This window comes from Hippocampus bargibanti, linkage group LG12, assembly GCF_051943395.1.
Source record: "Hippocampus bargibanti isolate YZ-2025 linkage group LG12, ASM5194339v1, whole genome shotgun sequence".
Lineage (NCBI taxonomy): Eukaryota > Metazoa > Chordata > Actinopteri > Syngnathiformes > Syngnathidae > Hippocampus > Hippocampus bargibanti.
The window spans coordinates 8,178,972-8,195,495 of NC_142745.1; the positions used below are offsets into that span (position 1 = coordinate 8,178,972).

General features: G+C 40.0%; 1 protein-coding gene across 1 annotated transcript; it reads left to right on the forward strand.

Annotated features, from left to right (window-relative positions):
• The first annotated feature begins 611 nt into the window (after positions 1–611).
• nr4a1 (nuclear receptor subfamily 4, group A, member 1) lies at positions 612–12,177 on the forward strand. The gene is made up of 7 exons (XM_089010727.1): positions 612–782; positions 4,607–5,388; positions 6,989–7,118; positions 7,406–7,569; positions 8,670–8,872; positions 9,619–9,797; positions 9,898–12,177. Exons 2-7 carry the CDS (start codon positions 4,609–4,611, stop codon positions 10,158–10,160), a joined length of 1,719 nt encoding a protein of 572 aa, XP_088866853.1. The 5' UTR covers positions 612–782; positions 4,607–4,608; the 3' UTR covers positions 10,161–12,177.
• The last annotated feature ends 4,347 nt before the right edge of the window (positions 12,178–16,524 follow it).

Below are 16,524 nucleotides of genomic sequence, written 5' to 3' on the forward strand. Positions count from 1 at the left end.
GTGTCCTTGAGAGTTTTGAAAGGCGCTTAGAAATAAAATGTATTATTATTATTAAAATGGAAAGCTGACATAACAATTGCAACCCTGAACTTCACAATTGGGGAATCAGACATGGTTTCCGAAGTCCCATTGAATAATGCATTTTGTGTTGGAAAATTGCTGCAGTGTCAAGTTTGTTGTTGATATTATTGTTGGTGGATTTGTAACACTTTTTTAAAATCATCCAGTGTACTTCATATGATTATTAAAATGATTTCACAGTGTTTAGCAGCTTGTCTAGTTATGTATCATAAAAGCTTAAGACATTTTGAAAAAGACTCAGTCTTTGATATGGTTAACAACGAAAGACTCATTCATTTCAGCGGTTATATTTGTTCTTTATATTTTTTTCTAACGCCCATAATAGTCCCACGTGAGCAGCAAGTTAGTGGTTTATATTTAGAGCGCGCATGGGCGTTTGCGTCAGTGGAATCCCGTGAATGCGTCACTCAAAAGACGTCAGTAAACACCACCACGTGATTGGCTACGGACCGGAAGTTTGCCCTCCTCTCCAATCACCGTTTTAGGCGACGGCCCGCCTTGTAGTCTTCACAGCGTGATAAAACAGGCAGCCCATGGAGCGTCCCTCCCGGATCTGAATTGATGCGTCTACGTGTGTGAATGTGCGCGCGCGCACGCGCGTGTGTGTATGTGAGTGGGCGTGTGCATCAGCCCGGCCTAGTTCAGTCCTTTGGGATATTGTACATGAACAACATCAGAATTTGGATATTTACGTGAAACAGGTCAGTGTTTGATCATCTGTCACTTGCAGTCATGCTGTTTGTTTTCTTTAATCGATATTTGATATCAATAATAATGATGTGATAAATAGTTAGAAAAATCGGTACTGTATCGGGATGAACTTCAGGTAGTTGAAATCTTATAAAATAATGAAACAATACTATGTACACGCACATTTTTATAGTTTTAGGTAAGTGTTTTTACAGTCTCAACAAAGTTCCATGGGTGAGTCTAAGCCCTGGTGTTAACACTAAAAGCCAAGTCTTAACCTTCAAGCCTTAAAGGACTGATTAAAACATCACTTTCCAACAATGTCCTCACAATGTCCCGAATTGGCCCCCAAAGAGCCACCTGTGCTGCAAGTACGCATACACACACACACACACACACACACACACACACACACACACACACACACACACACACACACACACACACACACACACACACACACACACACACACACACACACACACACAGGCTTTGCCACCCGTCCCATTTCACATGGCACTGGGCCCTTTCTGTAATACAATCTGCAACACTCCCTGGTTTAGTCTCTGTGAAAGAGGGTTGCCCTCCACTCAAGGTTCTTAAGAACACAACCAGCTAGTAACACAATATCTGACAGCATCTGACGGCTCCGCTGGACCAACAGCTACACTTTCTAAAGAGGGCTGAGATGCCTTGAAGCCAAGGAGTAGGCATAATGGGAAATAAGGTATTCAAGGGGGATAATAAAGGAAACAGAAGGTGGGTTAAGATTACTGACGAGAAGGAATACAGTGCAGCCTCGATGGACAAACAATTCGGGATCTTGTTTCTAAACAAAATTTTCCCATAGGAAATAATGGAAGCAGAAAGAATCTTTTCAAGGGTCCAGTGTCCCATTTGTTGAACCGCTTGTACAGGAGATGTTTCAGTAACAATTTGATTCAAGTGTAAAAATAAGAGGGGGAAAGAGTGAGTTAACATTATAACTTGATAAAGTCTTAATGGCTGAAACAAAACAAACCAAAATAACATTACAGTAGCCAAAACCAACCGTCCAACCCTGCCGAAAAATATTTAGCTGGCATCATCATCCACTGGATTTGACAGTAGTACGTGATAAATATAATCTGTGAAATAATCCGGCATCGCTAGCCTTGTACCTCTAATTTGATACTCAAGAAACCACTACGCTTGAGGAAAAACAACCAATCAGAGATGGAAGGCTGGACTTACATTTTGTCACTCATTTGTCCCACAGTCACAGGCACACTCTTGGCAGCCACTCCCCATACGACTTTGCAAAAAGTAAAACATGAAGAACATTTGAGTTCCAGTAATAATAATAATAATAATAATAAGGCACTACATATTGATTTACAGTACATAGCAATGTAACAACAGCTGAAGCTGTAACAAAGCACTTAACATGGATAACTATCATATACAGGTATACATATACATGTATACCAGTATATATTCATATATACATGTATATAATAATACATTTTACTCAGAATCAGTACTACATTATGAATTTGTTGGGTTTTTTTTTCAACTCAAATCACTTCAACTTGATTTATAGAGCACTATAAAAACAAGCACAGTTGGTTACAAAGTGCTGTGCATTAGGTAAAAATCTGATATAAAAATTAATATATTTAAAACAATTAATAACATAAAAACGTTATTTACAATATCCTCCTGTGAACTGTTTATTCTTTTTCTTTATCTTGGTTTCAGCGTTCTTTTTAAACATCTCTAGCAAAAAAAAAAAAAAAAAAAAAAAACACACACACACACACACACACACACACAAAATAACAAAGACAAAACACACTTCTTGCTTTGAGACCCTTCGACCCAAACTCTTACTCTTGGGGTCACCAAGAGGTCGTAACCATCTTCTGAAAAGAGCTCATCAGTGATTGGACATTGTGATTTCCTCAAAATGTTGTAGAAATGATCATATGAAAACACAAACGTTTGCAGAGGTTTTTAGAAAGAAAGTCTTTCATGTTGATATTTATTTAGTTCCTACATTGATAACAATGGTCCATTTTTGTGTTATAAATTAGAAACGCAAGTACACCTTTTGACATTATTCATCACCACAATAATATGAATAAAAATAGTAAAAATATTATGATACTGTATGTACTGTATTGTCCAGTGTATAAGGTGCACCCAAAAGCCTTGGTTTTCTTCAAAAGATGACCCTTCGCCTTATATGTGAAGTAAAATTGAGGCACAGCAGGTCTCGCAACTACTGTTAGCAGCCACTGACCTCATTTCCCCCTGTAGAAGAAGTCAAGTCGTGCGTAACCGCAGCCTCTTCTGTCGCGCCTTATATTTGGAAAACTTGTATATATTTAGAGATTATTTTTGGATAACTTCTTTCATTCATTGAAGGTGCTCCTTATATAGGAAAAAGTTGAAAAATACACCATTCATTGGGGGTGCGCCTTATACTCCGGTGCTCCTTATACACTGGAAAATAGGTAATTTAGTAATATAGTTAGTCATAACTGAATTATTTGGAAAACTTTTATACATTTAGATATTATTTTTGGATTTTTTTTTCATTGGAGGTGCGCCTTATACTCCGGTATGACTGATAAAAATACAGTGAGACCTCAACTTACGAACTTAATTGGTTCCCAGACAAAGTGTGTAAGGCGAAAAGTGTGTATCTCAAAAAACAATTCCCATGGGAAACCATTAAAATGGGAATAATCCATTCCCGGGTTTCCATAAAATATACTTTTCAACTAAATAAGCCTTAAAACTACACACAACATACCTTATTCGATGTATAATAAATGTGCTATTGTATTGTAATTGGATTGGATTGGATCCAATATACATACACAATATATACAGTAAAGTCTCGTTATATCGATATTCAAGGGAGTCCGAAAAAATATCGATATAACCGGGACTATCGATATATCCGACCCTGTTTGCATGTAATTTTCTCCGTGCGTGCATAGAAATAGTATCGATATAACCGGGACTATCGATATATCCGATATCGATATAACGAGACTTTACTGTATATAAAATATACTTTGCAACTAAATAAGCCTTAAAACTACACACAACATACCTTATTCTATGTATAATAAATGTGCTATTGTATTGTAATGAAAGAAATACACTGCATTGTATCATAAAGTCACTTTATTTACATTTGTGATGGTCATTTATGGCTTGATGGAATGGCGTTGGAGGTCGAAGGGCAAAGGGAATTGCTGTTTGGAAAGAGAGGCATATTACACGAGGACTGTAATTAAAGAAATAAACTGTGCTGTAAAATAAAGTTTTATTTAACCTTTTGGTGGTCGTTGATGGCTTATGGAAGGAGAGTCACCTTCCATAAGGACTGTTGGTGCTGTTCGGTCGTGTGCTTCCGCCGAAGATCACTCCGCCAGCCGCGGTGGGTGTGTATTATGAAAATAGTGCTTATTATAAGCTTTAATTTTCATAAATTTGACATTTGTAAGACGAAAAGTTTGTAAGGTAAGGTGTTTGTAAGTTGAGGTCTCACTGTATGGTACATTTTTAATCAGACGTGTGCTCAGAGTGTTGGTATTAATCCATCCCCAAGAAAGAACTCCAGTGATCCACGTCTTATAGTTCTGCTGACGCCTCATCGTATCACTCATGTACGTTGGCACCAGACCGCAATTTGTGTGATTTAGTGCCCAACTACTCCAGTGCGGTAAATTAGATGTTTGTGGTTTTGCATTTGTCACATTTTCAAAGCATGACTGAACCCGACTCTTTTCTTGTGTTTTGTTTCACCTGCGCTACCCAATGTCGTTGTATGTCCCAGCGATGCCCTGTGTACAAACGCAGCATGTATCCCTGAGCCAGGACATCCACTTCAGCTCTGACTTTTTCAACCCTGGTGCCAAACTGGCGATGGACGTCGGTGGCCAGAAGGAGCAGCTTTCGACGTCGTTGTTACCAAGCATCAATACCTTAGTGGGAAGTGGCTACATGGCGGATGCTTTTTCCTGCAAGATTCCCCCCTCGCCTTCCACGTCGACCGTTTCCTTTGGCCACAGCTCGGTCGCTGAAAGTTCAGACTGCCAGATGCAGAACCAAGCGTACAAGCTCGATGACCTCCAAGTGTATGGTTGTTACCCGGGCTCGTTTACACTCAGTTGTCTTGATGAGACGCTGTCATCATGCGGTTCCGACTACTACGGCAGCCCGGGGTACCCCGCCGCTTCCCCTCCGACAACCGGTTTTCAGACACTATGTGCGCCCGTATGGGATTCCCCTTTCAGCGCTTACAATCCAGCCCCCTTAGCTGATAAGCAAGCCTCCTTTTTCCACTTCAGCCCCACGCCGGAGCAGCACTCTCCCGTGCTGCCTCACCAGGATGCTCAGCTTGGTCAGGACGAGCCTTTTTTTATGTCCCCTCAGCAGCAAGTGTCTTCGCTCCATTGTCCCGTCATGTCCATGGAGCATGGCGGCAGGCTTGTCGAAGGGGCTGCCAAAATACACAATCCGGCTTTGAGCGAGGGCCGCTGCGCCGTCTGCGGAGACAACGCATCCTGTCAGCACTACGGTGTCCGGACGTGTGAAGGCTGTAAAGGTTTCTTTAAAGTGAGTGAATGGAAGGCAGTGTCGATTGCATTTTGTTCTTATTTTGAGACATACAAACAGAAATCTATAGCTTTGAAACCACATTTTAACACAATCATTGCTACACAGGACACAACTCACCTCAGAAAAACGGTCAAAATATGTTTTGTGTCAGTCTATGTGTGTTTGCTCCACCGTATGTGTTCAAATATGTGCATGTGGCGCTTGAAATAAAATTTATTATTATTATTATTATTATTATTATTATTATTATTATTATTATTATTATTTGTCTGTGTAAGCTCTCAGTCGTACAGGAGTAGCATCTGTACAAATTTGTACAGATGACGGCTGAAGAAACCTTCTCATCGATATTATTATTATTAAGGTAGACAGGCTGCATTATGGCAAAGCAAATGTGGTTAAATACAGAATTAGTCACTCCATTTTGGAAGAGACACTTATGGTGAGAATCTTCCAAAAAGAAGCTTCGAGTTTATTTATTTATATATGCAATGCATATATTTGAACACATACGGTGGAGCAAACACACATAGACAGACAAAAAAAAAAAGAATCTTTTGACCGTTTTTCTGAGGCAGTGCTCATAGGAAGGAATAGCACAATATGCACTGAATTGAAGCAAACACAAAAAACAGCTGTAAAAGTACATTCAACCCATTTAACTAATTCACTGCTATCTCCAAATTTATTCAGAAATTAACAATATGATGTTGAGCGCCATTTCCGAATTTGTTCTGGTTTTAGATTTTTTTTTTTTTGCGGAGAAGGTGCCATCTGGCGATGGTTTTTCCCTTCCGCGACGCGGCAACATTTGCCTTTTGAGCATCCGCCCCCAATTCAAACTCGGATAACTCCAGACCCATTTAACTTACGAATTCATTCTTTTTTTTCTGATGAAAGAAGAGACTCTAAGGTTTCTTTGAATAAATATTGAATGTTTATGAAGTCCTTAAATTCAATATTCTATGGGTCCTGGAATTTGAATGACAATGACAAAAACCCTGGCACTGCAGTGAAGAGATGATTTTTGCACATCGTTTAGCAGGGAATGAGTTAATATGTCATTATGTTTTACAACGTTGTCAAACTCATATTGGTGTCAAGACATTATGATTTCTTTCAATGGGTGACTGTGAATTCCATTCAAAGTTGGAAGAACAAGGAAACAAGGAAGGCTTGCAATATGTCAAATGTTTCAAAAGTGAAGTCAATTAGTTATTTTGTTACTCTAGCAAGAAACATGATGCACATAATTTGCTTTTTGGGGGCCACATAAAATGCTGTGGTGCACCAGATCAGGCCCTCGGCCTTTATTTTGACACTTGTTGATATGACATATTTTAAGCTAAAAGGAAATAATAATTACAATGAATAAACTATATTACAACAAATCAATTAATCATACATTTTTATTTGTTGATTTGGAAATACAAAAATCACACAATTCAACCCCATTACATGGCTTGGATAGTCCATTCTGGTGACCAAATATGGTTCCCTCGCCCAATAAAGGATTATTATTGCGACTGTAATTTTAGCATGACAAACAATACAGCTACAGTGATATTATATCTCCCACAACTGCTCTGATTGACAGCGAACTGTGCAGAAAAATGCCAAATATGTTTGCTTGGCCAATAAAGACTGTCCAGTGGACAAGAGGAGGAGAAACCGCTGCCAGTTCTGTCGTTTCCAGAAATGTCTTACAGTGGGGATGGTCAAAGAAGGTAAAGTAACATCAGCTTCACTTGGAATTTTCAACTGACTTCTGCATGATGAAGGCTAAACTAAGGTTTGTAATAACAATCTTATGAAACCAAAGCTCCGCATGAAAGACGCATGTTAGTCGTCGAGATTTACAATGCCAGCTGCAGAAAGAAATGGATATACTATAGCCCCCCCCCCCCCCCCCTCGTCCTTCTGTTCTCCCCCACCAAGTTTGTATACAGCGCAGCCATGTGAATGACACAAGTGTCCACTTGAAAGTCTTCATCTCATCTTTTCTTGTCCTTAGTTGTTCGAACTGACAGCCTGAAAGGTCGCCGAGGCCGTCTGCCATCCAAACCGAAGACGGTGTCCGAGGCTTCCTCCACCACCCCCAGTGTCAACATCATTTCCTTGCTAGTACGAGCACATTTAGACTCCAACCCGACCATCGGCAAGCTTGACTACTCCAAAGTAAGTGGTCACGTCTTGCTTGTTTGTGTTCATCTACGATTCGGCGGTTTCATGTTTTTTTTTTCCTGTGATGTATATTGTCACAAGGATGTCCCCATTTTATTCTGGAGACAAGTCAAACATTTACTCATTCACTGCCAGGGTTTTTGTCATTGTCACTTGAATTCCAGGACCCACAGAATATTGAGTTTTAGGACTGCATAAACACTCAATACACCGTTAGAAACCATAGACTATCTTCATTCATCATAAAAAAGAGTTACTCCCTAAATTATATGGGCCTGGAGTTATATGAGCTTGAAATGAGGGCAGCTGTCCAAAATACAATACATATTGGTTTATATAGCGCTTTAACAACAGCTAAAGCGCTAACATGGACAAAAGGGAAATGCTGCCCCCAGAGGCCATGGCCAGCACTTTATCAGCACCTAAGCATGAAAAAACAATACCCGAAAAAAATTCGGGAATGGTGCTCTACATCATATTTTTAATTCCCGAATAAAATCGTGAATGGCAGTGAATGAGTGAATGGACACAATACTATTTCACACACCCTGTGACCTGATAACATGATATGCTTCCCACTCTAGTAACCAGTGGCCCCAAAAGGTTTGAAATGCCTGAATTCCCTGTTTAAGAAATGGTAGGATCTGGGTTACGGTTATTGTCAAGGTGAGGTTGACAGGTGACACTTTATTCTGTTCCAGTTTTCATTGCAACATGAAAGATGGTGACTGACGTTTCTCTGCCGACCAATCAGACGGTCGGCAATGCAAACGTCTCACTTGTCCGCCTAACCGCATACCAAAGTGTCCTGCCAGTTTCTAAAAACGTACTGAGGCAAGGCGTTGAGAATTTTGCTCCACCGTGACCGAACAACAGGATGGTGCTTGAAGTGGTGGCAGTAGAGATATGGACTTGTCCATTTTGTCAGCTCCATTCAGAGATCTGCCCACTCATTTTCAATTCAGTGCCTTGGCGATCAAGTGTTCAAAAATACTATCCCGTGGGTTTTCCAAATTTACATCTTGTCGCAACAGATTGACCATCACGTCATGCAAAAGAATGAATGAAGTATTATCTGCTTCTCTGCTCCTCAGTACCAAGAGACCGTGGACAATGTTTCGGAGAAGGAGGACGCTGGTGACATTCAGCAATTCTACGACCTATTGACTGGATCATTGGAAGTCATAAAAACCTGGGCGGAAACCATCCCGGGATTCTCTGACTTTTGTACGGAGGACCAGCAGTTACTTCTTGAATCTGCCTTTGTTGAGTTGTTCATCCTACGCCTGGCTTACAGGTTGGCTGCATTTCAACGCCGATTTGTCATAATACTCATGCGGAACGATTGATTGAATAAAGGCACAAAATGCAATGTTGTTGATGGCAGTTTTCAAGTTACAGACGCCGTGATGAAAATGTTATCACCTCCCACTTATCCACCTCTCGGAGACACTTTCGTGGGGCACATGTCAATAGACAAATTTCCCGAACACGGTCCATAGTTATGAATTCTTGAAATTAACTGCATGTACCTTGACCAACATCACACAAGTAAAGATCAACTATCCATCCATTTTCCAGACTGCTTTATCCTCATTAGAGTTGCGGGGGGTCATGGAGCCTATCCCAGCCGTCTTTGGGCACTAGGCAGGGGACACCCCGAATTGGTTGCCAGCCCATCGCGGGGCACACAGAGACAAACAACCAGTCACTCTCACACTCATACCTAGGAACAATTTGGAGTGTTCAATCAGCATGTTTTGGGAACGTGGGAGGAAACTGGAGGACCCAGAGGAAACCCACGTGGGGAGAACATAGAAACTCCACACAGGGAGGCCTTGAACTCACGACTTCTGCACTGTTAAGTCGGCGTTCTAACCACTCGACTACCGAGCCGCCCGAGTAAAGACCAAATATCGAAAATTACAACATCTGAGTTTGATCTACTCGCTAACTTAATTTCCTTTTACCATTTGACCTTATTTTTCCAAAGCGTTCAGCTCTACTGAAAACGGTATCTCACTCCATTCCAACAATTTACAGGTCAAATCCAGAGAAGCATAAATTGATCTTCTGTAATGGCGTGGTCCTCCATCGACTCCAGTGTGTTCGTAGTTTTGGGGACTGGATCGATTCCATCATGGATTTCTCCCAGAGTCTTCATCGAATGAACTTAGACGTCTCCCTGTTCGCATGTCTTTCCGCACTCGTCATCATCACCGGTATGGCCGTTTATTTCCGTCTCACAGTCAACCACAGTGCGTGTGTTACATGCTCAGACCGTGTTTCTCATTGCGTGACTCACTCGCCTTTCATTCTTAGATCGACACGGCCTCAAAGAACCCAAACGTGTCGAAGACTTCCAGAGCACCCTCATCTCATCTTTAAGAGAGCACGCCAGTGGAAACAGATCGGAAACAAGCCGAACCCAACCCAATTATCTCTCTCGGCTACTGGGTAAGCTCCCGGAGCTGAGGACTCTTTGCACACAAGGTCTGCAACGCATCTTCTACCTAAAACTGGAGAACCTTGTCCCCCCTCCACCTATTGTGGACAAAATCTTTATGGATACCCTTCCATTCTGAATCCAAACGTGCACAGAAGAAGGAACGCACCTTATGTGATTTTTTGTGGTTTTGCTGGTGTTAAAAAGCACTTGTCACCAAAAAATGGGGACCCTATCTTCAGCACCTGTCTTTAATCATGCATGCAGAATTTTTAAAGACTGGCACCCCATGGAACCATTAGTGGTGTAAAACAGCACCACGGACCTCTGCGTGTAATGTCTACATTTTGCATTATGCACCACGCTATCTGTTGGGGTACTACAAGGCGAGCCGAAACTGAGTTAAATGGTCATATATTTTCAGCGTGCATATGTAAAAGGACGTTATTGCTGTGCTAAATGTGTAAACGTTGCCATGTTATGCAACTCCAAACAGTGACGATAATGGTGGCCATACACACAAATCTCTTTTTTTTGTAAGCAGTCAATTCATGCGTTGGTTGGAAGGTAAAATGGACATTGTGCAAAAGGGGTTTCAAAAGGGAAACAACAGTAGTTGCAGAAGGGCCAAAATTTACACCCGTTATGATAAAACCTCGTTTCAGAAAGATCGTCGTTATGGCCTTAAATGACAGACAATGTTCCGCCATTACTTTTTGACATCTTTTAAAGCTCATGCTGGCAGGCTTCCAGTATACATCCATACAAACACATACAAGTATTTAATTCAACCTTTTCATGCACTTTTAAATCTGATAATTTGATAAATTGTCCATTGTAGTAAAGCGCTGTCCCTGAAAGGGTTAAGTGCCTTGTAAAAAAAATACTCAACCTTCCCGCTGAGCTCGTGTGACTCAATGTCAATGTGATTTTTAATATCACAAACAAGACGATGACAGACTTGAACATGACAAAAAGTGCCTCCCGCATCTGTCAATAAAGTTGTAGTTGTAGAAGTATTGTACAGAGTGAGCGTATCAAGTAAGTCAAGTTTTTTTTATTACCAAGGAGATCACATTAATGTATTTCTGCAAAAGAATCGTTAATGTCATGAAAACGGTGGTATTTTCGTGGCCTCAACAGCTTTTGGCGTGATGGTAATTTTAAATGCCTTCAAAATAAAAGAGATAATTCAAGGTGCATGAAAAAATGTGATTTACCATTGCGGAAAATTAAGCAACGTTTTCTTTTCTCACTCATTTGGCTCCTGGATTTCATTTTAGTGGTAACCAATCACATGACCGAGTAGCATGCCTTGACCTGAATTACGCGCAGACATACTGTAATTTGACGGATGTAACCGAGGATCCGGTGATTTTTCAAAATAAAAGAAACATACCGGTCCAAAACAAAAACAAATGAAGTAATGTAATGTCTTTTATTCTTTCTTTGCGAATCGGTACCAAAATTACGAACAGTAGCGGTACGAGAACCGGTCCAAATGAACGCTGACCAGGGTTTGTGTCTGATCATGTTTTGCACATTCTTGTGTTGTGTTTCTTTCTCCTTGTTTCACTCTTGAAGTCATGCTGATATTTTATAAAATGTCACCGAAATGTTAGAAGAAACCGTGCACAGCCAAGATCTCTACAAACAATGTGCAACTCGGTGAGATACAATAGATTTAATTCTCCATTCAATTTGAAGGGAGATTTTAGTGACAGCGTGGAAAATATTTGATAATAAATTTTGCAAATGTTTTACCGAGTGCTTTTATTTTGAGGTTTAATTGCAAAATAAAATAACCATGAGTGTCTCAAAAGCACCTAATATTTATTCACCTGTGCACAATTTAGAGTCCTCATTTACTTATACCTTTCGGGAAATGTGGGTGGAAGCCAGAGGAAAATCTACACAAGCAGAATTTGCAAGCCTCATACACGTGGGCCTTAGTTGAGATTCCAACCTCTCACCAGTGAAGACAGCAGTTTTAAAGGAAATTCGTTTTTAGATTCACTGACTTGGACATTAGATTTGCTCTGACATAAAGCCTACTTTGATCGACTAAATGTTGTCAAGCTGCCCATGTCAATAAAATTTTCATCTCAAGCAGAAGTCACGGTGCTGCTGTCCTCATCTACCCGATACTTGATACTTCTGTACACTGAGATATAGTTGTCTGAGCTTTACTGCTGGCAGACTGCATGGAAACAAGGGCAGAATCCTTCAGATTTTTATTTTTTTTGCTCCTCAAAAGTGCCATCTGGATTTGTTGTCTGTCGTTCAACTTTAGAACCCGCAGCATTCGGACGCAATGTTGACTCTGAACATACATGGAATTATGTTCACACCATGTGTGCATGCGTGTACGTCATATGTATTTGTGCCTTGCTTGTCATGGTGATATGTTGTGCATCTACTGTGACAACAAAATGCTATCCACAAAAAAAAAGAGAGAGAGAGAATCCTGACATTCCCTACTCAACTCGCTCGACAATTCTAATCTTTAAATTCATTTCGGATGATTTAGCGAAGCAAATCCCATGAATGCGCATTGAGCATTGCCGTGTGTTTAAGGGAGATGCTGACAATGTTACCGAGGTGGGAAGTAAGCTAATCGGTTTGCCTGTGGGGATGTCGCACCTGTCGTTTATTGACGGACTGATCCGCAAATAACTTTGGGAAGCTGCTTTATATTCCATGGGGCCTTCACCGCGTTGGAATTGTTATTTTTTCATTCCAAGCTATGTCAAAACGACAAATGTCCATGTTCTACTGCCATACCATGTTGATTAATACACTCTTATATGTGTACGTATATAATGGCGCTCGTCAGTTTGCAGCGTGGGTGTATTATTGAGTGTGGAAAACCCTCTGAGAGTTTATTTATAGCCGGCCATTGTTAAGCCCATAGAAACGTCCGTAATTTGATCTGGGCTTTCTCAACGAGAGAGTCTGCTGATAAATGACTTGGCAGATGTCAATAGCCATACCATCTTTCTGCTACACCAATTCCCCACGGCCACCTCCCCATCACCAACTAAAGCTCTTTTGCTCCCCAAAGTATTAACTTCTAAGTGAATTATCATTCTCCAGTGGAGGATTGGTTGCTGGGGATCTGTTTGCACCTCGCCCATTAACTGGCTGTTGTTTTGTCTTTAGTTTAAATCTTCGAGTTTGACAGTGATGCATTTGACTGGTGTTTTTTTCTACTCTTCCTTTTGCATATGCCAGGACGATTACCTTCTTAAGGAGCGAGCCATTCGTTAAACGTTAAATTTTGAGTTAATCTGCAGTGAATTTAAGTCTGAATGGACAACAAACCTCACTTGAAGGCAATCAGCAAAGATCATGCTAACAATGTAAAAGTGTTGATTAGATAATAAGACAATATATGAAAAAACAAATATTGTATACCATTAATTATCATTACACTAATAATGGCTTGGAATGTGTAACTCTTATTATTTAGAGCAGGGGTGTCCAAAGTCGGTCCTCGAGGGCCGCCGTCCTGCCTGTTTTCCAGCTTTCCCAGGAGCAACGCGCCTGATTCAAATCATCAGGACCATATTGATGCTGCTTTACAGCTGGTTGATGAGCTGATCATTTGAATCAGGTGTGTTGCTCCTGGGAGAGCTGGAAAACAGGCAGGACGGCGGCCCTCGAGGACCGACTTTGGACACCTCTGATTTAGAGAGTAAAACATGGTAACTAGAAACATAATAATACTGGGACCTACCCTGTGTCCGCCCTAAAACACACTGTGAGACTTTTTTTATATATATATATATATATATATATATATATATATATATATATATATATATATATATATATATATATATATATATACAGTAAAGTCTCGTTATATAGATATTCAAGGGAGTCTGAAAAAATATCGATATAACCGGGACTATCGATATATCCGACCCTGTTTGCATGTAATTTTCTCAGTGCGTGCATAGAAATACAGTAAAGTCTCGTTATATCGATATCGGATATATCGATAGTCCCGGTTATATCGATACTATTTCTATGCACGCACGGAGAAAATTACATGCAAACAGGGTCGGATATATCGATAGTCCCGGTTATATCGATATTTTTTCGGACTCCCTTGAATATCGATATAACGAGACTTTACTGTAGTATCGATATAACCGGGTCTATCGATATATCCGATATCGATATAACGAGACTTTACTGTATATATATATATATGTGTGTGTGTGTGCGTGTGTATATGATACAAAAAAATTGTAGCTACATTTAATTTACAGAAAAGTATTCACCACATGGGGAAAAATTCCACTTTCACATTGTTGTTGGGAGTTTTATGACTTACTGAAAATTCTGATATTGTCTTTAAATGATTGATAAGAAAATATCAATTAAAGAGAAAAATGAAGAATGCCCATTGTAATTCAGTGAGGAAAGTCTGTTAATATCTATATATATTTTTTCCAAATTGTAATATCACAGCTGCTCGAGAAGCACAGCGAGAGATAAAAAGGATATCTGTTCTCACTATGTTGGAAACTTTTCTCTTCTCAGCCAAAAAAAACATGAGAATGTTACGATTATAAAACAAGATTGACAGGTCAGATCGTGTTGCACTGGCAGACGACGGTTCCTGGCCCAGAAGTTATTCACAGCAAAGCTCCCCCTACCATCACTAATAAACACGTACGCACTCTTCAGAGAGCCCCCAACACAAGGATCAATTGCAATCGCAAGGGTGGCAGAGTGCATGTGTGTGAACGGAGGAGTTCAAGGTCAGAACAAACACATGGTGTGCAAACTCAGTTGGTGGTCTGAGGGATCATGAAATACCTGCGGAAATCCAAAAGGAAAAAAATTGATTGATTTTAAGTGTGTTATCTCCACCACATTGACATATATCCCTTCAGAAAACCGCTTTCTGTTTCTTCTTCTCGAGTGTTGTTGGAAGCGACAACGTGTCAAACAAGTCCTTGGAAACAAGAGCGGCTGTTAAAAATAGCGGCGTGAATATTTTGTGTCAAAAGTCTTCATACTAGCAGCCATGTGAATTTGCATTATGCATTCACAGCGGCTTGTTCACCAGCATCCGTGCACCTTAGTCTTATGTTACTTGGGTTTATAAGTGTAGAGTGACTTTGCCAAAGTCTACTGCCTCCTCAACTATCAGATGTTACCGCATTATCCACAAGATGACATCTTGAGTGCGTCATTTTTTTAAAACATACTATATAGAGTAGATATTTTCATTTTTATTGCCATGTCATATCTTGAACATATTAGCAACTTGACACACATGATGGTGTTACACATGTAACCGGAGGACAATATATTCAGAAAGCTATTAATAGAAATTGTCTGGCAAAGAGCAGGGACTTATAAAATAAAACTTGAGACTTGCATCTACTTTCAGGATGAATAAAGTACACCGAGCATGAACTATGTCACAAAAACAACGGATGCTAAAGGAAGCATCATCAGCATTAAGTAGCCTTGGATTGGATTGGATTTGCCTTTATTAGTCTCACAGTGGAGAAATTTTCACAGCAGCAAAGTGATGAAAGGAACTTTATTGAGATACAGTAAAGTCTCGTTATATCGATATCGGATATATCGATAGTCCCGGTTATATCGATACTATTTCTATGCACGCACGGAGAAAATTACATGCAAACAGGGTCGGATATATCGATAGTCCCGGTTATATCGATATTTTTTCGGACTCCCTTGAATATCGATATAACGAGACTTTACTGTACTTGCTATATTTATATATATCATATATATTGAGCATATATATGATATATGCTCAATGTTTTTAAAGAGCAGAAAAAGTCTGTTTGATTATGTTTGTCATTCAATGCAGTTTTTCGTTGCAATAATAAAGTAACAGATTAACCATTTCACTCCGAGCCATTTTACTGTTTTTTTTTTGACATTTTCAACAACCACTAGATACTGTATATGTGTTAAGTGACTCTCCCAAATGAAATAGTTCCACTCATTTTCCTTCTCTCTTCCTTTCATAATTTTGCTGCTGTGAAATATAAATTTTTCCAATATGATCCTTTTAAAGACATATTGGATTTGCCTTTATTAGTCTCGCAGTCAATCTAATCTAATCTAATCTAATCTTAAATAAATTTCATGAGACTTTTGTGTGGTAAAAATCCATGATAAAATCCATAACATTGCAGTATTGCAATTTCTCACATAAACCCCTTTTAATGTGTGTATTAAGATTCAGAATTTATTGTTCGTCCCGATGCAGCGCCATCCACACCGATGATGTGAGGCTCCCCACGTTCCTGAGACAGAGTTATATAAGTGCAGTGGACTGGCAAATCCGGTAGGATCACAAGGTGCTGGCTGCAAACTGAGAGGGACCAGAGTGAGAGGGGGAAGGGGGTGGGGTATCTGAGTACTCGTGTGGATGGATGTCAGAGAAAGTAGTTTGCAACCCATTGGACTCCGTCGTATTAAACAGGGTTTATTTTTAAACC